This window comes from Culex pipiens, chromosome 3, assembly GCF_016801865.2.
Source record: "Culex pipiens pallens isolate TS chromosome 3, TS_CPP_V2, whole genome shotgun sequence".
NCBI classification, from domain to species: Eukaryota; Metazoa; Arthropoda; class Insecta; order Diptera; family Culicidae; genus Culex; species Culex pipiens.
This window is the reverse complement of record NC_068939.1, coordinates 55953095-55976637: the sequence shown is the minus strand read 5'-3', so window position 1 is coordinate 55976637 and position 23543 is coordinate 55953095. Positions and strand designations below refer to the sequence as shown.

The 23543-nt window shown below is 37.8% G+C and overlaps 1 protein-coding gene across 3 annotated transcripts; it reads left to right on the top strand.

The window, feature by feature from the left end:
- Positions 1-1450: 1450 nt before the first annotated feature.
- Positions 1451-23010, top strand: LOC120420371 (thiamine transporter 1-like). Of its 3 annotated transcripts, none has more exons than XM_052710675.1 (6): positions 1451-2123; positions 14382-14469; positions 15419-15632; positions 20239-20444; positions 21134-21671; positions 22624-23010. In XM_052710675.1, exons 1-6 carry the CDS (start codon positions 1923-1925, stop codon positions 22949-22951), a joined length of 1575 nt encoding a protein of 524 aa, XP_052566635.1. In that variant the 5' UTR covers positions 1451-1922; the 3' UTR covers positions 22952-23010. The 3 variants fall into 3 exon arrangements, with proteins under 3 accessions (XP_052566635.1, XP_039439306.1, XP_039439305.1); XM_039583371.2 differs by having other exon boundaries at positions 1457-2123; positions 20274-20444; XM_039583372.2 differs by lacking the exon at positions 14382-14469 and having other exon boundaries at positions 1455-2123; positions 20274-20444.
- Positions 23011-23543: the final 533 nt, after the last annotated feature.

Genomic DNA, 23543 nt, shown 5'->3' with positions numbered 1-23543 from the left:
TTTTAACATTTATCATAAAAAATATAATTATTGATTGAAACTTTGAATTTTTGTTTTATGGCCATTGGTTTTATATTGTAATTTTTTTAATTTTATTACTCTACAAACAAATTTGAATTCTGCGACCCACCTTTGTAAAATTTTAATGTTTGATTGCATTTTTTTTCATCTCCGCCATTTTGGCCACCATCTAGGATATATATTTTTTATAATTTTTTTGTGTTCTGATTATCCGAGTGGAAATTTTGCCAAGGCCTTCGGATAATCGAGTCTGGAGTTTTTTTGTGTATTCTTTTTTGTCCATGCTTAGATAGTCTGAAAACTAATGATTGTAAAACAACTAGACTGGTGTAAAATGCATTGTGACACAAAGTTTCTATTTCTTCGCGGTTTCGAGCTAGAAATCATTGAAAAAAGTGTCTAAGTAAAAACCCAGTACAATGAAAGCTGCCATACCATCACGACATCAAAAAACGTTGCTAAATCCACCGTAAGGTGGATGATCCCTTCCTCACATTTATTTAGTTTTATTCTGATTAAATAAAAATAACCAGCACATCGACGTCGTCGTGCTATCTTGTCGCACCCGCCATTTCGACGTTTCAAGAAAAAAGGGTTTTAATGTTTGACCTTGAATAAACGAAAACTAGAGCACACAATGTAAACAATAACAAACACGTTTTGTTTGGCTGACCATTCTGTGCATTGTCCCGAAGTTTGGTTGAAGTTGGTTGCTGGAGTCCTGAGTTATAATTACAAATGTTTACGGTAGTCTAACTTGTACGTGCGTCAAACGCGTTCTGAGCTGAAATCCCTTTGAACAATTGTCGCACTTACATAAATTTTCAGTGAGTGACAAGACAGCACGACAAGATTGAAACTACTTTCATATATAAAGTGACAAAAATGCACGGAGTTTTTTCGGTTTTTGTTGAATATCTCAGGATTGAAATCGAATTTTGGGGATCTGTGAAAGTCAAAAGGTGAGGCATTGTGAGCTGCACAAATTGGCGTTCTTAACTCAATTTGGCCCAAAATGCACGTACGACAAGTTAGCACGATGGCGACGACATGATAAACCTCATGAGAGTAAAATTCATTTTAAAACAAATCACTGCTGACATCACCCTGCTCAACTCCCGCTATCTCCTAACGACGCGTCCACTGGTAATCTCATAATTGAATGAATTGATTATCTCATCCTCCTCGACTTGGCCTCCCCTTATCAGCGCCAAAACAATGCCAACCTCTACTAGTGGCCGCGCTGCGATACTGAGATTATAAAACGATAACGTGCTTTACTAGATAAGGGAGAGAGAGAGTGAGTGAGCTGTAAAGTCATCATCGCGCTGTGCAATCAATCCACTTAGCAGAGTCGAGCTGAACAAAGCTTCTCACAAGACAATGCAATGTCTAGAATCTCTTACCCTTCTCGTTGGAGTACCCACTGACACAGTGGACTTCACTCTGACTCACTGCTAGTCGCGATGCGGTGCGGAAGGTCTGGAACTACGGCGGTATCAGCCCGGGCGTGAATCGTGAATTGCATTTAATTAAAGTAACTTTTTATCAGTTTGACAGCATTGAAGCTTTGGCCAAATGGAGCGCTTCGGTAATCTCCGAAACGGTGTGGTGCAGCAGCGTAGTCTTGAAGACACTTTCCACTGCCAGTGAGAGTGGTGAACAAAAAAACCGACAGATTCAGTGTGACAGCGTCGCCAGCGAATAGCTCAAGGTGTCGATTCCAGTGAGAATTAATTAAGAACCGACAACGACGAGCTTCGAGAAGTGCTCACCGAGCAGTAAACTCGAGACCGATGTGCAGTGACTGTGGCTAACAAAGCTCCCCAGGCAAGCTTGCTATACCTTGTTGACAAACATAGCTACAGCAGTTCATTCTGGAGTGGTGAAGAGATGCGGGAATGGCTCAAGATTTCACTGCTGCTGTGCACGTTCGGGTTCTTCCGGGAGATGCGCCCCTCGGAGCCGTTCGTGACGGAGTTTTTGTCCGGCGAGTGGCGGGACATAACGCCGGAGCAGCTGAACCGCGATGTGTACCCCATCGGCACGTACACCTACCTGGCGGTGCTGATTGTGGTGTTCCTCGTGACGGACATACTGAGGTGAGCTTGTACCTTTTGGGAAAGGGAGTTCCCGAAGGTAGTTATAGTGACTGTGAAAAATTAGACTGTTCTAGTAACAGCTGATTTTGGGAATGTAATGAAATAAAAACAACTTGGCACTTATTTTTGATCAGCCAAGTGAAATGAGAAAACATAAATTTTCTTGTTTTTTAATCTTTGCATGGCCATATCTCAGCAACTTATTGTCGTATCAACAATTTTCAAAAAAGCAAAGAAGTGAAAATTCTCTATTTTCTCAGCTTCTCAAAAAAAAATTCTAGAGTGAGCATACATGGGTACAAATTTCAATAAATAAATAACTTCGAATATGTTCAAAAAATTACCCAAAAAAATCTTGAAAACTGTGCACTTTATGATAATTTCACGAAAGTACTTTTTGATTGCAAATTCAATTTTACATAAAAAAAATAAATTTGCGACCAATACTTCAATTTTGTGAAAAAATCAGTATTGATTCAAAAATTGATAACTCGATCATAGATTTTTTGCCCGTTCTGGAAATTTCTGAAAAGTTGACAGACATTTGATGTCCCCTAAAATACAGTTGACTCTCTGGTTGTAATATCCAAGGGACCGTCGAGGAAGAGAAACATCAGTTTGCAGAACGATGCAAAATGAAGACTCCATTGAAATTTGTTTTTTCTTGCTAACCAGCTATGGGAGAGAATCATGGCAACGTCCAGCAAATAAAAACAAAGAAATGTCAAACACCCTTCAAAGCTTCGTTTCTTAAAGAAAAATGTCATGAGAAAGTGAAATTATTTACAACCGGAATAGAGATTACGGCGGTAGTCTCCAATATCTGTATTACAGGACACTTTGGAGGACCCAGAACGTCCAATAATGAAATGTAACTTTTTTGCATGTTTCTGTTTAGTCATGTAAAAATTTAACTACTGTTAGCAAAATTTTAGATTAGCTCAGCTCAGGCCTGAAAGTTTGAAGGGACTGAAGAATTCATCGGTACATGGAGCAACATTGATATCGAGAAGACTGTGTATCAAAAATAAAAATAGTGTGTTTTTTTGCAAATCAAGTTTAAGTGACAAAAAGTGAAATTTAAAATCACAAAAAAATTAACGTGTATGATTATTAGGGTGTTTCATCCAAAACCAAAAGTTCTCAGAATCAGGCAAACCGAGGATCCCCTAGTAGAGGATACCCATAGGGACTCTCATGCCAAATATCAGCCCATTTGGTTGAGAATTGGCCTGTCCCCAGCGGTTTAAAGTTTACATGGAAATTACTATGGGATTTTTGTGCTTTTCGTTCAATCGTTCCTACAGGTCTGGGGACAACATGGATTCACTCGGAATAAAGACAGGTGTGTAGGGGATGGTCCAATGAACACATTCCAGAAGGAATTAGGCTTGTCCATTCTGTCCCCAAGGTGCGCATTGGATCGACGTCCGGTATCTCCAAAACCAACGATTCATCCTTCAAAAGCATCGCATTTCCTTAGTATGCTATGACGGCTAGGATAAAATTACGATTGCATTATTAACACAAAATCATCATTTTACTTTATTTAGAATAGTTGAAATTCTTCCAGGAACATCAATAATTATAATTTTAGTACTTTAAAGAATGTTTCTGAGCCAAAACTCGAGTAGATGCTCTGCCACATGTTCACCGTCTGACATGGGGCGTCGTAATTTTCTCCTAGCCGTCATAGCATACTAAGGACAATGCGTACATTTGAAGGGTGAATTGATGATTCTGGAGACACCGGACGTCGACCCAATGCGCACCTTGGGGACAGAATGGACAAGCCTAATTCCTTCTGGAATGTGTTCATTGGACCATCCCCTACACACCTGTCTTTATTCCGAGTGAATCCATGTTGTCCCCAGACCTGTAGGAACGATTGAACGAAAAGCACAAAAATCCCATAGTAATTTCCATGTAAACTTTAAACCGCTGGGGACAGGCCAATTCTCAACCAAATGGGCTGATATTTGGCATGAGAGTCCCTATGGTTATCCTCTACTAGGGGAACCTCGGTTTACCTGATTCTGAGAACTTTTGGTTTTGGATGAAACACCCTAATGATTATTTTAGGTGTAGTCCTCATCCATCAGGGGGCTCAACATTTTTCTGGGGGTTCCTTGGCCAAAATAATTAGACCCGCATTTTTTTTTGTTTGGCCATTAGGGCGACCTACATCGTATAATTTTTGTAATTAAAATACGCAACTTTTGGTACAAAAAAATCCTTTAAAAGGTACAGATTTTTGAATTTTCATAAATCATTTTTAAATAGACAGCTGCCAAATTTGTATGGAAAATGATATGGACAGACTAATGAGGGGTCGTGCATAAACCACGTGGTCTCCTTAGGGGGGGGAGGGGGTCCGAAATCCGACCGATAAAAACCATGAAAAGCCATGGGGGGGAGGGGGGGGGTCGACGGCTGACCACGAAAAAAAAAAACGAAACTATTGGCACTACGCCCCCCGGGGCATGGCCTTCCTCTAACGTGGGATTTCTGCTCCAGCGCCTCTGACGAGACAGGAGAAAACGGGACCGACGTTTTACTTCACCATCCGATAGAAGCTCAGTGGATAAGGCGGGAATCGAACCCGCGTCTCATAGCATCATCGGGATCGGCAGCCGAAGCCGCTACCCCTGCGCCACGAGACCCACGACGGCTGACCACGTGGCCTTTATAAAAAAAATCTTTTCTTATAAAAAAAAAACAAAAAAATACGCGCTTTGAATTTACTTATTTGCATACATTTTTGTTACACTTCAAAACCATACAATTATTGTGTTTAAAATTATTACTTATATTTCAATGTCATAATATTTTCCAATTCAATATTGAATTATATATATATCAATACTTTGAGCCTGTAATTGAATGTACACTTTTTAATACTCATGTAACTACGTTTTGCAAAAGTTTAAAAGCTGTTAAAAAATAAAGAGACAGTATCCAAAGTTAATATACCCTAAAAAATGCGTACCAAAATGCAAACACAATTTCATTTTTTTGTTGATGGTATCAAGTAGCTAAAAATGTGCTTGCAAATTTGCATTGAAAGTAGATGTAGTCTTCGATAGTTCTATTTTGGAACAACTTAAAAATAAATATTGCTGACAATTTTATAAGATTTTCGTAACAAGGCAAAAAACTAAATATGTATTATAAATGAAGTGTCTAAAAATGATTCTCTGCGAAAAAAAAAATCAAAATCTCAGATCTTAGCTAATTACCGTAGCTGGTCCTATAAGTGATCGAAGAATCTTAATCGAAAGATTTCCTTTTGAAACTTAAAACAAACTCAAGATATCTTGTATCTCCTCTCTCATGCAATATTTTTTTAAGTTCAAAGAAACTAAAAACCCCAATTTCAGGATTATCGCGCAAAATTTCAGTTTCACTACCTCATTTGCAAGTGAAACGTCTAACATTAAAAAACAACCAGTAACGAAAAAACGAACGATACATACTTTAAGATTCACCAAAAAATTTGATGAATATTTTGATATAAAATATATTCCTTTTTTCATGGGTTACACAATTCGGATTGTTATATTACATAACATTTCATAAAATACACGTTTACTATCCATCGTCAAAGTTGTAGGTATTTTTTTATGTTAATAGGGACCATCTATTGAGCCAAAGAGAAACATGGGCAAACATTTTAGATTTTTAGAGAAAAAAAAACGAGCTTCAAGCAAACATTGTTTTTGTTTCTCAATTAATTTGAAGATAAAAAAATAGGGGCCAAAGGTGCCCTTTCCTAAAATATTAGTTTTTCTTTAAGCTGAGAAAATATACTATACCCTCAACTTCATATTTGAGATAAAACCACTCAAATATATAGACACATTAAAATAATTTAAGTTTTAAAGAGTGACTTAATTTTCAAATGCCAATATCAATTTGTGAATTAAATTTCAATACAATGCCGTCAAGATCAACATAAATAAAATTCATTAAAAAAGATGGAACGGTACTTTCAACTCGCTGGTTCTCGGGCCATTTTTTTGAGTGAATTATAAGGATGTCTAGATGATCCTTAAACTTTGCAGAACTCGATATGATCAAATCTGTAATTTATGCGATCAAAAACGTCGTTCCAACTTTTGTTTGCTCTAATAAAAAAAAATCGCCCGAAAATCCGCGGAGACAAGCCCGAAAACCTGTGAGTTGAAGTTACCGTTCCAACGTTTTAGGGAGGCTTTGGCATCCGTGGGACATGCGTTGGGCGTCCCAGTGTTAATAATTTCAAAGATATTGAAAAGATTGAAAAATTAACTTATTTATTTTTTTTTGTATTTATTTTGAGGTAATATCTCCAACCAAAAGTTGGATCAAAAATCTTAAATCGTAGATAATTGCCTATTATGCCTGAAAAAAAATGTAAAATAATAAATAAATTTTAGCTTAATCTTTTTTAAATTTATCAAAACACGTAGTCGATAGCAAAATCAATTTAAAGTAAGAGTAAGACTTAAACAATTTGGATGTCCATGACTAAAAGAATGATTTTTAGCGCGTTGTCTACAAATTTTCCAAAGACACGAAATCGATTTTCGAGCAATTCTATACAAAATCGGTCTTTATTCTTAAATTTTAATTTTTTGATTTTTTTTTAATCCGTCTGAAACCTTTTTTGGTGCCCAAGCCATTTTGCATCATTAGTTTGTCCATATAGTTTTCCATACAAATTTGGCAGCAATGAAAATTAAAAAAATCTGTATCTTTTTAAAGAAATTTTTGGTCGATTTGGTGTATTCGGCAAAGTTGTAGATATGGATAAGGACTACACTGAAAAAAAATGGTAAATGGTAATTTACTTTGCTGATTTTTAATTTCACTTTTTCTCACTAAAACATGATTTGCAAAAAAACACTATTTTTATTTTTTTTTTTAAATTTTGCCAACATTTCAGAAATTTTCAGAACGGGCAAAAAATCGTTGTTCGAGTTATGAATTTTTGAATCAATACTGATTAAAAAAAACTCGAAGTATTGACCGCAACTTAATTTCAATTTTATTTTTCGATGTAAAATCGAATTTGCAATCTAAAAGTACCTTAGTGAAATTTTCATAAAGTGCACCGTTTTCAAGTTACAGCTATTTTTAGGTAACTTTTTTTAAAATTAGTTGCAGTTATTAATTTAAAAAAAAATATTTTTGAATTGCTGAGAAAATTCTTTGTTGCCTTGTTGCTAAGATATTGCCATGCAAAGATTTTAAAACAGAAAAATGGATGTTTACTACTCAAACAACCCATAATTTTCTTCTGTCGATATCTCAGCAACTAATGGTGCGATTTTCAATGTTTATTAATAAAACTTTCGTGAAATTTTCCGATCTTTTCGAAATCAATATTTTCAAAAAAAATAATACTAACATTTCAAAAGGTCGTAATATTGAATGTTTGTCCCTGTCTCTGATTCTTGTATGGAGAAAAAAATTAAACAGCTCAACTTTTTTGGACACACTGAATCATTGGAATCAATCATGCCTAATTAAAAAGAAAAGTTGCTTTAGTTTGGATTTGTATGAATGTTTGGAATAAAATAAATATTAACTAGGAGCTTTCATAACTAGATATTTTCCTTAAAATAAAATGAAATTATTTTTTTCCTGAAACAAAACTTTTCTTTAATTAATTTCGATTTTAAGAAAATATTTTAAAACGCATTTAAATTAAATCATGAATGCTGTTTATATATCAAAATAGCTTTAATTCTTAAAGCACATTTATTCTGGATGCAATTAATTGCACTGCAATTCCATAATTTTGAATACATATGTTTTACTAAGTTGCTTGTTTTGTTGAGAGTATTTTTTACTTTCTGTACCATTTCAATAAATTGTTATACTGTTATTATTTACCTTAAACTTTGTGATATCATACTTTTTTCACACTTTTAAGTGAATTTCAGTTTTTTTTTATATATTATTAAATTGGTTTTAATGGTGTTGTTTTCTGTTTGACCCAATGTCACCCTCTCTAAAGGGTGAGTTTGAGTTAATTTTAAAACGATTGGAATTTATGAACGGTGTGATTATACTAGCCATATTCTGGGAAAATGTTGGTAAATTCAGGAGCATTCCCCAACAAAATTTATTTCGATATAATTTGAAATGTTTTTATTGTATTAAAATAACAACAGTAATATCGTTTTTTGACCAAAAGTCACCACCACTGACGGTACATCATTTGTGGATAAACATTTTTGAAATCTTTACTTATTTTGTTTTTTTTAAAGATTTTTCACCTGGGAGGAAAAAGCCACGTGGCCATATAGGGGGGAGGGGGGTTTGGCGTGAAACCACGAAAAACCATGAGGGGGGAGGGGGGGTCAAAATTTCTCCAAAAAAAGGCCACGTGGTTTATGCACGACCCCTGATGCAAAATGGCTTCTTTGGGCATACCGAAGGCATACAAAAAAAATCGAATGGCCTTCTCAGAGAATTGCTCTAAAAGTTAAATTCCCAAAATACTTATTTTTAATTTTCGATTTCTTTATATGTTATAGGGGACTAGCACAGACATATTCTGAACCATAGTGTGTCATGGTGCAAAATCTCGTTACAGAGATATGATTTTTTTTAATCGTGTTTTTTTTTTGGAAAATATCGAAAACGTGAACAAAAAAAGAAGTGAAATCATGATTAATAAAACAAGTATTTTTAATAGGAAAATTACGTATTTCTTTTTTTACTATAATTCAAAAATAAATTTAGATCTTTTGCAACCGGAAGCATCCTATTTGGTCAATTTTATCAAAAGCTTTAAGATTTTATGTTTTGAAATAGGGTTAATACTATTAGAATGTCCAGGCTAGATATTTCTATCCAGCTTTTTTAATTAAATGATGTCTGGGGGTTATATCCCCATTATACATCCGCTTTGCATTTCCACCAAAAGCTTGAGAATTAGTTATGCTCATGAAAATTTCATGTTTTAATTCATTATGTCAGCATGAAGATTCGCCGGACATAATCCCGAATAAAGCCCTCAGTTTAACCACACACAATAAAGTTCATCGCGTTGGGGTGCGTCCCAACTTTTTTACGACCTTCCGTTCCAGATAAATTTTGCTATCGCACAAGTCCTCAGGTTTTTGCAGGCTTGCTTTCAACACATTTGGGTCACTTGGTTGAGTTGTTTTTGTTCTGGGAAAACTTCCCAGCGAGTAGCCCAGCCGTGGCGCGTAATTAAGGAACTCACCCCGGAGAGATTTCCAAGCAATTTTTGTTACGCTTGAAAATCACTTCCTAAATTTCGAGCGAAAAAATGCCGGTGGCCTTCGGAGTTTGCAGCAATTCCGGTGGTCATCGCAAAACTTTGTCTGAATGTATAGGAATGCTTCCTAAAAAGAAGAATAATTTCGACAAATGGTCGTCAATTTGTAAGATGCTTTGGAAGAAAGTTTGCTCTGGTTCGTACTTTGCAAAGAAACTCATTTTCAAGATGGAAATTCATTTGAACAACTTGTTGAAGAAGTCTTGGAAACTGAGATGAGGTCATCTGCATGGTCAAAGTTATTTTATTTTGCAAATAAAAAGTTAAATCAAGTTTAACGACAAAAAACATTTTTGAAAAATGATACAAACAAATATCAGCCCTCACTTCAGAGCAACTCTGCGTTCAACTGAATAATTGAACACGCATAAATACATAAAAGCTTCGAGGTTTTTCATCCCGATAACTTTGAGGTCGGAGTGCTGCAGCACACCGGCAACCGGAAATAGCAGGAATTTTCCGCTGACCCAAGCAAAATGTCAAACTGCAGCACAGGCCATGCAGCACGGTGAGATAATGTCGAACGAACCAAAGCGAGATATCAAAATGATGCCAACGGCAGCTGCAGGAGCAAAGGAACAGCAACGAAACTTTTTCTTTCCTGGCAGCACTGACTACAGGCAAATAAATGACATCGTCCTGAACATCAGATGCAATTGCGGAGGCGATCACGTTGCTGACGCAAAAAAAAGAGATGATAGCAGTCAGATACACTTTTTCTTTGCAGGTTGGTCGGAATGTCGGAAAGGTGATTTCAAATTGAATAAAAGTAAAATGCGATAATAAATCAATTAAGGAACGATGATAGCGATGAATTGCGGTAATTTTAGTGGAAGAGACAATTACTGAATTTATTCAAACTAGTTTTTTCTCGAGCATAAACCAAAGGTTTTATTAAAAATAAGTTATGAACAGTTTTTAACCAAGCATTAAAGGAAAAAGAGGATTAAAAAATAAGAGGATTGTAAAACCATTAAGTCAACGACAAAGGTCATGGGATAACCGACGAAGAATGATTATGTATTATTCATTCATTCAAGCTGCTGAATACTACACCATGGCCATTGCACCGGGTTTCTCGCTTGTGCCCTGCCTGGTTATCATCATCATCGTCGTCGTCAGTCCTTAAATCCCTAATCCGTTCCTCCCATAGCACTCTTCCGAATGAAGTAAGAGCTAGAGGCCTTTCTACAGTAATGTCGTGAAAATCCCCCCTGTGTAATAAATCAGCTGCAAAGCCCTAAGTGATTTCTTTTTTCTCTTTCCCATTGTCGTTGGTTTACTATTTCCTACCAGTCACTAAGCTTAATCACAAAAGCTGCGGGATGAACTAACAAATCAGCCGGCAGGTCACACCATCATCCGGTTGAGCAATTTTCCACCGGGAAAATGGTCAATGCCGGCGGCCAAAATTGGACTATTGTCAAGTTCAGTCACGGTTCCTAGGCTCTGGCCGGCCTAGGGCTGGATTTATTGACTGTTGAAACTTTTGGAAAAAAATAAATACCAAACGAGAAGCAGGATGAGGCCAAAGTGGTGAAAGAGGGAGAGGAAAATCAATCGTTTGGAAAATTGCGGTCATCACCTTTGCGGGTGGATTGGAAGCTGAGGCAGAGGAAACGGAATTGATTCTCTCGCTTTGCCAGCAGCTGTTTGGCTGCCAACAGGAAAAGCCGTCGATGTTTTTGTTGATGGTGGCAAGTGAAATAATGGCTGCCGGTGGTCACCGTGCTCACTTGTGGCTCTTTCAACGCCAGGATGATTGTCGCCAATTGGGAGAATCAAAAAGAGAAAACAAAAATACAAAAAAAAATTAAATGTTGAGCCAAAATATCAAATTCAATTCAATACAAACACATTAACACAAAATCTAACATTTTAGCATCTAAATCTTCGTTAACTTGTAGCAGAAGAGCAAACAACTCCTCCTCCAAAAAGCAAAAACCATGCATGGTTGTGCTGAATTTAGCATAAAATCAATACCTGGCAGCATGTTGAAGAGATCGGCACTGGCAGCATCATAAAATTGGTTACCCCTAGCAGCACTGCTGCATATTCAAGCATGTTTTCGTTGTGGTGAAAATTCATATTTGCAAGAGTGCACACAAATATTGCGGAGGGAATGGGAGCAGACGTTTAAAGTAAGTCAAAGCTTTGGACACTTTTATGAAACATGATTCGAGAAGTTGTCATTGATCTGATTGTCAGCTATCCACTCAAATGTGGTTTGAGCAATTCCAGCTCAAACCGTACATTTTTCTGGTACTTTTGTACCCGACCCTCTTTGATTTCAATGAAACTTTGTAGACATGTTATTCTAGTCCTATATAAGCCATTGTTGTGTATATGGAGCCAATTGTACTCTAAAATAACATTTGAGAAGGGCGTAAGTTATTTAAATATTTTTGTGTTTTGGAATTTAAAAATTACTGTACCTCGAAGCCATTGCATCGTATCAAAAGTGGTCAAAGACAAACTTGTAAGAAATTCAACGAGCTTTCTGAAAAAAATACACTGCAATAAAAATACCCGCCACTTCTAAGAGATTTTTCAAGTTTTAAGTTTAAAATTTAAATGTAGAATTGATGTCATGATTTTTTTTCGTTCAAATTTTTTGACAAAAAGACAAAAAGACCCACGAAAAATGCAGGATAGTATGTCTCTCCTACAAAAATAATTTATTAAAAATGGTTTTTTGCAAAGTGGTCTATACGCCAAAAATATGGAAGACATAAAAATCTCCATATTGACCGTTGTCCTATGTCAAATCCTTGTAAAGATACAGCGGTTTTAAAAATAAAAATGTTGAAAAAAATGGGTTTTGGTGGTTTTTTGCAATTTCTATGTGACAGACTTGATTTTTTAGACTGGAAAATATTTTTACCGGAAAGCTCGTCCGATTTTCCATTGGTTTGCCTTTGACAACTTTTTAATTTGACTCGTTTTAATGTTTACGTAAACTTATTTACTATCCAGGTTTCTACCACACTGAAAAAAATATTCTATTTTCAGTTATGAACAATGTAATTAAGCTTATATCAGTAAACCCATGCATTCAATTCAAATGCTATTAAAGACAAACTTAAGGGAAATTGACGAACTTTCCGTTAAAAATATTTTCGAGTCTGAAAAATCAAGTCTGTCCCATAGAAATTGCAAAAAAACACCAACAAAGCATTTTTTCCAACATTTCAACACAAGGATTGGTCATAGGACAATGGTCAATATGGAGACTTTTATGTAAAATTGGAATCGATTCCCTTTATAGGTTCTCAAAAAATTTTTGCGTTTAGACCACTTAAAAAACAGTTTAATAAATGATTTTTGTATTTTTGAGAAGAGACATACCATCCTGCATTTTTCATTAGTCTTTTTGTAACATCTTAGGCTCTTTCCTCAAAAATTTTGAAGGATAAAAATTGTGACATCACCTATAAATTTAACTTTCAAACTTAAAAATTGCAAAATCTCTTAGAAGTGGCGTGTTTTTTTATTTCAGTATATTTTTTTCTGAAAGCTCGTCCAATTTCCTACTAATTTGTCTTTGACCACTTTTTGAATTTTCTACGCTGATTTTTCGGACCGATTATGAAGGGGGGACCGACATAAACTTCAAAAAATATTTGCAAAGGCCAAAATTTAACTATTTTTACAATCAGATTGTTGCAGGATTAGGTCCATAAGTTTGAAAATTTTGGAGATTCAAATCAAATCTTCATTTCCAAACCTAGATTTTCCACGAATTTCTGCTTTATTTTTATATACAAATTATGATACCTTTTAAAGTTTATACAACATTCTAACATTTTTAAACCTTTCATCGAAGTTTTCAAAACATTCTCCAGCTCCGTACCGTCAAAAAGCCCTTCCTAAAGGCGAGACGTCACACCTACGATCGTCTCGTAGTCCACCAGGAAAAACCAGGGGGAAACTTTAATACAAGCCAACAAGCCATAATGAGAGTGTTTTACTTGGGCTTCAAATCTCCGGACAAACAACAACGTCCGACCGGCTGGAGGACTTCGGAGGTCGGTTTTCGTTTAGAGAAAGTTTGTGGTTGATGTTGCTTCACATGATGTTACGGGTGTTATGTTGTGTGTCGAGTGTGTGCATTTTCATAAATGAGGACTTTGATACCGAATAGGTTCAAGATTATCCAGTTTTGGTTGGATTAGAGACAAATATTGGATTCACATGATTTGTTGCAACATTTTGCCTTAATCTTCAATATTAAATTCTTAATAAAAATGTTTGTAGTTTATTTATAAAAGTTCTCGAACCTTTTTAACCTATAATACATCATCTTGACACTCTGGGTGATGGCTTTGGTTTAAGGCAAACCTGAGTGTAATAGGGCCTGTGGTAAAAGGCGATAATGGCTGATGACGACGACGGAGTGGAAGAGTGTGAAAAGCTGTTTTCATTAGGTCTTTATTATGCCACACGACATGTGGTGAAGATTAGAGAGGGAGCTTTGTGTCTGGAGATCCCGAAGCATTCCGGGATGACTTGAAGAGTAACAGTGTGTAGTCAGTTTTTGGACTAGTTAGAGAGGGAATCCTAATTGAATGGTTTGAAATCTGATATATTTTGGTGAAAAATATGTCCCTTTAAATTTCCCTTATAAATACAATAATTAAATTCACCAAAAATAAACACCGTCAATATTCCTGACCTCCCATGAAGTTGATTCAAGCTTAGTCAATTACCTTAAGCCCTTTCTCTTTCATGAACCTTCAGCATGCCCAGGGTACTCATTTTATCTCATTAATTTTTCATTACCAGCAGTCTACCAGACGGTTGTGGCAAGTCCAGATCAAAACCCCTGTCTGGGCAGCACTTTTTCACGTGCCAAAAGGGACTCATTGAAGTTCGCTCTTATATTTTGCTACACATAGTTACATATAATGTAACTCCTCGATACATAAACTTAATCTCTTCATCTTTTCTCTAATCGGCAGGTACAAGTCGATAATTATATTTTCCGCCTGCGTCGGCATCGTGATATACTCCCTACTACTGTGGACAACGTCGCTGGCAGCACTGCAGGTATGAAAGAGACGTTGAATGACCTGCTGGCACCAGGTGACTTGCTTCGTTAATTACTACTGTTTTTGCTTCGGGCAGAACCTTTTATGTGTTTCTTTTCATTGGATACTTTAACTGTTTCAAATCAATCCCATCATTTAAGCTTTTAATTGTTTGAATTTTCTTGGAAATTGATTGAAGTGAAATAATTAATGCTTTGGGAATTCCACCAAACATCCCTTTAAACTTTTTTGTTATTTCCGCTCAATGAATTTTAAATCATTCATCTGAAAGAGTTGAAATTCCATGGAAATTCTTTTTTCGAAAAAACAACACTCAGACACGAGCATTCCTAAACCCCGTAACATTCCCAGCCCTGGGTTGGTGTCAACTCCACCGGAAGTCCTTTGACAAACATATCCCTTCGGGCGAAAATTGTTTTCCCCCTTGTTCGTTTTGTTTCCCGAAAATACACATTTGTAAACAACGCAAATATTTACTGACCGGCCTGGCAAATTATTTCCGCTCTGTACGAACTCGCTTCCACAGGGGAAATGAAATTGTCTGTTGACCCACACGATTTGTCACCTCCCTACTGTATACTCTTTCGTTGCACTGAAGTTTACATAAACATTATTATCTTTATTCTTAAATATCATCTTATATCTTTATCATCTGCACGTCCTTCAAATGCTCTTCACTGAAAATCAATGATAATATTATTTGTTTTATTGAAAAAAAAAAAAAAACAAATAAGTGTAAGAGTTTGTGATGGCTTCTTCGACGTATTGCAATCTAATCAGAGAATTGCCATTAAAAAATCTTATCCATTTTCTTTAACCTTTCCATGTCCACGTCTGACAAAAAAAGGCCCAAATTCCCAACAAACATCTACACACGTACTACAACACCCTCTCCAAAGGCCACTTCCGGTGCTCACACACAACACCCTACCATTCGTTCCCAACAGGTGGTCCAGGTGCTGTACGGCACGTTCATGGCAACGGAGGTGGCCTACTACACGTACATCTACGCCAAGATCAGCCGGGACCGGTATCAACAGGTGACGGGCAACACGCGGGCCGCCATCCTCAGCGGTCGGTTCCTGGCGAGCGTCGTCGGCCAAACCCTCGTGTCAACCGGGACGATGGACCTGCGCCAGCTCAACTACATCACGCTCGGTGGTAAGTGAGATTAATGGGCGGATTAGGAAGAAGGGTCTTTGGTTGGTCCCGTCTTCGGGCGGCAGTCGAAATTGGTACGTGAGACGTCCCACTGAGAGCAATTTGGGAGGGGTTTCACATGCGTACGTGGGAATGTTTATGGGTTGAATTTTTTGTCTGGGCTCATGGTGTTGCGGTTGAAACGTGCGAGGGATTTCTTTGTGGATTTTTTCAATCAAGGCCAAACGTCTTATTTGCTTGGAAGAACTTTCGCATTTAAAAGACGCATTTTTATATACCCAGTAGGATGTAACAAAAATGACTTTTTGGCGGGCATTCAAGGGTTTGTTCCGGTGGGCATACTAAGCCCAAATCCAAAATATGAGCTTGATTGGACGTAACAGGAGCTGGCGCTCCGCCCTTCAATTTTAAATGGGATTTAACCCGTAAAAAAATATTTTTCCAAAAATGACACTTTTTGAGGCATTTTGGCCACCAATGCGTTTACCAAAAACATCACTGGCGTGTAGGCCAGATCCTTGCGCATCTTTTGGTATATATAACATTGACATTTGGAGCACCCTGGAGCTCGGTACAGGCCTTCAAAGTTTGGCATTTTTTCGAAAAATCGGCCCCGGCAAAATCAAATGGCGTCTAGGGCGTCGCAAGGCGCGACGCATATCTTTTTTGCCGGGGCCGATTTTTCGAAAAAATGCCAAACTTTGAAGGCCTGTACCGAGCTCCAGGGTGCTCCAAATGTCAATGTTATATATACCAAAAGATGCGCAAGGATCTGGCCAACACGCCAGTGATGTTTTTGGTAAACGTATTGGTGGCCAAAATGCCTCAAAAAGTGTCATTTTTGAAAAAATCTTTTTTTACGGGTTAAATCCCATTTAAAATTGAAGGGCGGAGCGCCAGCTCCTGTTACGTCCAATCAAGCTCATATTTTGGATTTGGGCTTAGTATGCCCACCGGAACAAACCCTTGAATGCCCACCAAAAAGTCATTTTTGTTACACTCTAATACCCAGACATATATACGGCATCACTGAAATTTTAAAGTTATCGTAGTTTTAGTGGAAAAAGTTTATTTTTTGTCGATTTTGTCATTTTCCCGTTTTTGCACGTGGCGCGTCGAAAAACACGGATTTTATTTTCAAAAAATCATATCTCGGAATCCTGTTAATGAACTCCTCCTGTTATTTAGAATATTACGTAAAAATTTCCGGGGAATCCGATAAAAGTATTTTTAGGCATAGGCTCTTTGGTCCAGACACCGTCAAAACGACATTTTTTATGTTTCATATGCCCTTTTCATATGTTAGGCTAGAATTTGAAACTTCTTATTATTTTTCTTTAAAAGGCCAACTTATCACCTTTCATTTGGATATAAGACAATACAAATCGGTTGGAATGGCGAGGAGTTATGATTTTTCGAAAAAAGTGGTTTTTGCAAAAATCGACGAAAATTGCCATTTTTCAGACTCAGTAGGCGGTATTCATCGTTTGAATGGGAATTAAATTCTGAAATGTTTAATTGTTGTATGGCAGAGGATTGAAAAAATGATGTTGGGAACCTTTTGTGTAATCAAAAGCTTTTAAGAACGAGTTTTTCACCAATGTGTAACAGGTCGTATCGAGGTGCTCCGATTTGGATAAAACTTTCAGCGTTGGTTTGTCTATACATGAGATGAACTCATGCCAAATATGCGCCCTCTACGACAAAGGGAAGTGGGGTAAAACGGGCTGCGAAGTTGAGGTCCAAAAAACCTATAAAATCTTAAAGTTGCTCGTATTTTCGTAAAACTTCATCAATTCCAACTCTCGTAGATGCATTTGAAAGGTCTTTTGAAGCACTTCAAAATGGGTCATAGACATCCAGGATAGGTTTGACGTTTTTCTCATAGCTTTTGCAAATTACTGTTAAAAATTGATTTTTTTAAAACCTCAATATCTTTTTGCAACAGCCTCCAACACCCATACTCCTATAGGTCAAAAGATAGGTAATTTCATGGACTATAAGCCTACGGTATTAACTTTTTGGCCAATCGCAGTTTTTCTCATAGTTTTTCGATTTTTCTACAACAAACATTTTACAACGTTAGTTTTTGCCCTGTAGGCCTTCATAGTGGCACTTTTTGGTCTCAATTTTGACATATTCGAAATCCTAGGAAAATTTCACGTTAGTTAGAAGTATTGGAGTGGTAAATTTGATTTAAAAAATAATTAAATAAAACATTTTTGAAAAAAGAAATTGATTTTATTTACCCTGCGATCAATGCGTCAAATGCTGTATCAAGTAGGCGAAAACCTGTTTCACCCCTAATCCAACAAATTGTTAAAAAATATTTTAATTCATTCTAAATGGCAATTTTTCCAATCAAATTTACAACTCCAATACTTCTAACTAACGTGAAATTTTCCGAGGATTCCGAATATGACAAAATTGAGACCAAAAAGTACCGCTATGGAGGCCTACAGGGCAAAAACTAACGTTGTAAAATATTTGTTGTAGAAAAATCGAAAAACTATGAGAAAAACTGCAACTGGCCAAAAAGTTAATACCGTAGGCTAATAGTCCATCAAATTACCTATCTTTTGATCTATGGGAGTATGGGTGTTGGAGGCTGTTGCAAAAAGATATGCAATGCCTTTTTCGTCGATTTTCGCAAAAAAAAAACATTTTTTTCAAAAAAGAAATGTAACTCCGAGTTGTTTCAACTTATGATATCTCTATGGGTTACATTCGACAAGTTATTTGAACTTTCAGAGAAAAATAGTTTGGAGTATCAAAAATCTTGAGTATTTTATGAAAAGGTGAACTGTTTTGCTATTTTGGACAGCATAGAAATGATAGTAATATAAATATTCATCTCAGAATGGTGACAGATTCCGTGAAAAAAAATTGAACGAGTAATACAGTTTTTAATCAGTAAATTATTGGAATTATTGGTTGCAAAAAAATTTTAACTTCATTTTTCGATGTAAAATCTAATAAGCAATCAAAAAGTACTTTAGTGAAATTTTGACAATGTGCACCGTTTCCGAGTTATAGCCATTTTAGGTAACTTTTCGCCATTTTAGGTAACAATTTCGAAAAAAAATAGATTCAAAAGCTAAGAAAGCTGCGATACGATCCTTAGTTGCTGAGATATTGCCATGAAAACGAAACGAAACTATTGGCACTACGCCCCCCGGGGCATGGCCTTCCTCTAACGTGGGATTTCTGCTCCAGCGCCTCTGACGAGACAGGAGAAACCGGGACCGACATTTTACTTCACCATCCGATAGAAGCTCAGTGGATAAGGCGGGAATCGAACCCGCGTCTCATAGCATCATCGGGATCGGCAGCCGAAGCCGCTACCCCTGCGCCACGAGACCCACACCGATATTGCCATGCAAAAGTTTAAAAACTGGAAAATGAGATTTTCTCAGTGTTTCCCAATAAGCCCTCAATTTTTGATCACCAATATCTCGGAAACTATTGATCCAATTTTCAACTTCAAAAGAAGAATCTTTCGTGTAATGTTCTGACCTCTTCGGAAAAAATATTCTTGAATTCTGGAGTTTTTTTAAAAGGCTTAATAAACCAATTTTTCAGTTTTTGCTTTTTGGGTGTTTTTTAATACCCCTGACTCAAGGCGGTCTCAAAAACACCCAAAAAGTAAAAAATGGAAATTTGGTTTATTGGGCCTTTTAAAAAAAACTCCAGAATTCAACCCTACCGTTTGAAAAGGGATAAAAAAAGATGTTCAACATACACGCCACAATTTTAGGTAATTTAGAGTTTGATTGACCTACGAAGAACCGTTAATATCTGACAAATAATATGTCCCATCTACAACAACCCTCTAGCTCTAAAAGTGCTCAATTTTTCTGAAAATCTAATTTCCAAATTTTACTTGTCTTTCAACTCCTCCTCAACCCTAATCACACCAAAAAAATGGCCGATGACCCAAGCACAAAGTTTAATCAGCTTTGATCAACTTTCTATCAAGTAATGCATCCTAATTTATCAGTCACTCTCATTTCCCAAAAATAAAACCAGCAGCACGGTGCTGACCAGGCCCTTAAATGAGTCCTAAAATGCAAATTTAATGAGCAAACCGTGCGGAAATGACAAAATGTCAAAAATGAACGAAAGCAATTTATATTCGTTGAAAAAATAATCTTCAATTTGTCCATTCTATCCATTCTGTGTCCATCCTCACGAAACCACTAATTGGGTCCGCCCTTCCGAGTGCTTTCCTCTTACATTGGATATCTTGCACAATGACTCGCAGACGATTCGTTCTCTGTACAAAAATATCAGATGGACTAAAAATTTAAGCTAAATGACGCCCAGTATAATGCAATGTGGCATACTAGGAATTGCTCTAAATCTGTTTTCGAGTTTGCGGGTGTTTTTTTTTTCAGCGAAATTCATCTTCCCAAAAATAACGCAGGGAGTTTTAGAAATTATATTTCTGTTCCATTTCCACTTTCATCATCAAGTTGAAACATTTTCAAACATGCCAAAACAGCGGAAACCAACTTTAATCACTCAAACCACCAACTTTCTCCCCCAAAACATAAAATTGATGCTAAACTTTTCTTCTCGTTTTTTTTCCCTAAACAAAAAAAAGTATAAAACATAAACACAATACCCATTACTTGACAGCGCAAGCATTTTCCCTGCTGTGGTCGTTCGTGCTGCCAGCGGTCAAGAGCAGCGTCTACTTCTACCACGACGCCAACGACGACGGCCAGGACAAAGCTGACGACGGCGCCACAAGAGAAAAGGAAGTCCGGGAGGAAATTGGAAGCGATGCGGCCACGACAACGGTTTCAGGTGGGTGCTCGCAATGTTCATTGAAACTGGCCGGCCAGCCAGCCAGTACGGTGAAATTTTATGCTGTAGCAAATTTAGATGAGAACGGTGGCGGGGGATGGAATGGGCGATGGTTGAATTTAAGAAGGATGTTGGTTCTGGCAGGGATGACTTCCGGTGTGAGTCCAAGCAGTTTGAAATTTGTGTCAATAAGGGCAATTAATATCTCATTTGAACATGCTTTTCAAGTAAAATTCATGAATAAGGTTAGGTAGTTCAGTTTCAGTAGTTCCGTTAACTTTCGAAACATTTACAGTCTGAATAGGGACAGCAGCTTTGAGAGCACTTAAAGCTTTTAAATTTGGAAATGGATGTACACATTTTGTTGGTCTGAGTCTGTTCTAACCGAAACCAACCAGAAAAATCAAAATATTGTGCACCAATATGGTTAAAACTGCTGTCCCAATTCGCCCGATGTGTCCCGATTGACCCCAGTTTACGGTAGCTTATAGAGACAAAAATATCTATTTGATTAAGAATGTTTTTATATGCTTGAATAATGCTTTACAATCTACAAACCAGTCACTGTTTGTGGTGATTTCATCCCTGCCACCACCGGCCAAACATAATCTCGCTCAAGTTTATCGAGGAAACCGGTCAAAAATTGAATCATCTGTGTTGTGTATGTGCTGTTTTTTAATACTTTTCAGCTTCAGTCAACCACAAAAGCGGTGGCGACCCATTGACCGGGTCCATAATGGCAATAGCCGGCAGCAACAACCCAGCGCTCAAATCCGACGTAAATCCAACCTCAGCCGTCACTTCAAAGGCCCGGTCTGGGTTCTCCTGTCACCGGGCTGGCCATCTGCTGTGGACACACTTCACGGCGGCTTACACGAACCTTACCGTGGTCCAGTGGAGTCTTTGGTGGTCACTGGCCATGGCCGGCTTCATCCAGGTCGCCAACTACGTGCAGCTGTTGTGGCAAGAAATCAACACCGACCAGGAGTACCTGTACAACGGAGCGGCCGAGGCCCTGTTGACCCTGTTTGGGGCGCTCAGTGCCATCGTGGCCGGCTACGTCGCGAACCGACTCTTCGAGCGGTGGGCCCTGTGGATCTTGACCGGCTGTTCCGCCCTGCAGGGTGGATTGGTCCTGTACTCGGGATTTTCAACAAATATTTGGGCAGCGTACGCTGTTTACATTCTGTTTGGTGTGCTGTACATGTTCATGATAACCATGGCCAGGTGAGTTTCTTGCTGGTGGAGGTGGAGGTCCAGTATGTGGAATGTTTAACTTTGTCCAGTGGAAAATTTCTGCTGCGAAAATCTCATGGTTGACTGACGGTGCATATTTTTCTAAGGTGCAATTTTAGAGAATGAAAAAGCGCTTTACCAGCGTGTTTTGCATCGCAGAGTATATTTACAAATGCTAACTTGAAAAATATTATTTAATGATTCCGCGAAAACACAGAAACTATAAACTAACATCGACAATGTTTGATCACTAAAATCTAAAAAAACTAAACTATTGGCACTACGCCCCCCGGGGCATGGCCTTCCTCTAACGTGGGATTTCTGCTCCAGCGCCTCTGACGAGACAGGAGAAACCGGGACCGACGTTTTACTTCACCATCCGATAGAAGCTCAGTGGATAAGGCGGGAATCGAACCCGCGTCTCATAGCATCATCGGGATCGGCAGCCGAAGCCGCTACCCCTGCGCCACGAGACCCATCACTAAAATCTAACTAACGTTAAACTCGACGTCCCTCAAACTCAATATTTATGGCGAAACTGCTGTCAACACTGTAGATTAAACCGATAACCATCTAAAACACGCTCTGAACTCCCAGCTTGCATGTTTTGCACAGCCACCATCAAAAACAACAACAACGAGTGCGATTGAATTAAATCACCAATTTGTTCTGCTATCGCACGCCCCTCCCAAAAGCCCAATTGATACCGAGTTGCCGATGTTGCGCAATACATTTTAAATCCCTGGACGCGATGAAGTTGGCTTGTTAGCAAAACAACATGTTCAATTAAACAAATTACCACCCAGCGCTAGGCCATTTGCGCCCAGTGTGCTAGAAATTGTTGCTTCCAATTTTAATTAACGTATATTTTATTTTTTCCCAATTTTCCTCTCGATATTTCCGAAAAAAAAACTTTACTGGCCAACTGCCACATCCCACACAGTGCCACCGTTGCCAAATATTTGCAAGAGGACAGCTTTGGACTGGTGTTCGGCATCAACACGTTCGTCGCGCTCGTCTTCCAGTCCATCCTGACCGTGGTGGTCATCTCGGAGTCCGGCCTGGCCCTGACGCCCCGTGGTCAGTTCAAAGTTTATGGGGGCTTTTTTTTGGCGCTGGCAGTGATTTACCTCGTGCCGGCCACGGTCAGCCTGGTGAGGCACTGCATGGCGGGAACGAAGCGGGACAGCAGTGGCGACTCTGAAGGACCCGGCCAGGATGCCAGAATTGACCAAAGTCATCGACAGGATGTGGCCAGCACTCACTTTTGATGGCAATGGTGATGGTTTACGTAAATTTAACGATGTCATTAAAAACTGGCAAGGCGTTATGTGAGATTTCATGTTTTCCGAAATCCTGCTCCTCTGTATTTTTATGCAACATTTTTAATGATATATTTCTAATATGTAACCTATAATTCCTCTGCACTACCTAAGATATTAATGCAAAAAAAATCTGAGATTGATTAATCAAGAAATAGTTATTTATTGACAAATCAGCTACAAGCCTATTCGATAGTTGACCACATTGGAATCTTTTCCGACTATTTTAAACTTGCAAAGATTATTTTGAAAAAATGTCAGATGCAAGCATGTTTAAGTACCCTCTCCGAGTTATATACAAACTTGAAGTTAAATTTTGTCCAATAAATTCCGTTTTCTTTGCCTTTCTTACAAAAAAGTATAGGTTTTACTTTATGGCTGGACGTCATCTTCGTAAATATAACTACAATTCAGCATAAATTTTCATCGAAAAAATCGTCAAAAAATCACACTGCATCGATTTTCGACGCTCTATCGATTCCCCTTGACAGAACTCGTCTATCGCACGGAGCTCTACAACCTCCCAATTTTTTTATCAAGA

Bases quoted from the DNA above. Each gene is read 5' to 3' on its own strand.
- LOC120420371 (XM_052710675.1), top strand. From the start codon at position 1,923: ATGGCTCAAGATTTCACTGCTGCTGTGCACGTTCGGGTTCTTCCGGGA. The intron at 15,633-20,238 runs GTAAGTGAGATT...AACAAAAAAAAG, and splicing joins CAACTACATCACGCTCGGTG to TATAAAACATAAACACAATA. The intron at 20,445-21,133 runs GTGGGTGCTCGC...AATACTTTTCAG, and splicing joins GGCCACGACAACGGTTTCAG to CTTCAGTCAACCACAAAAGC.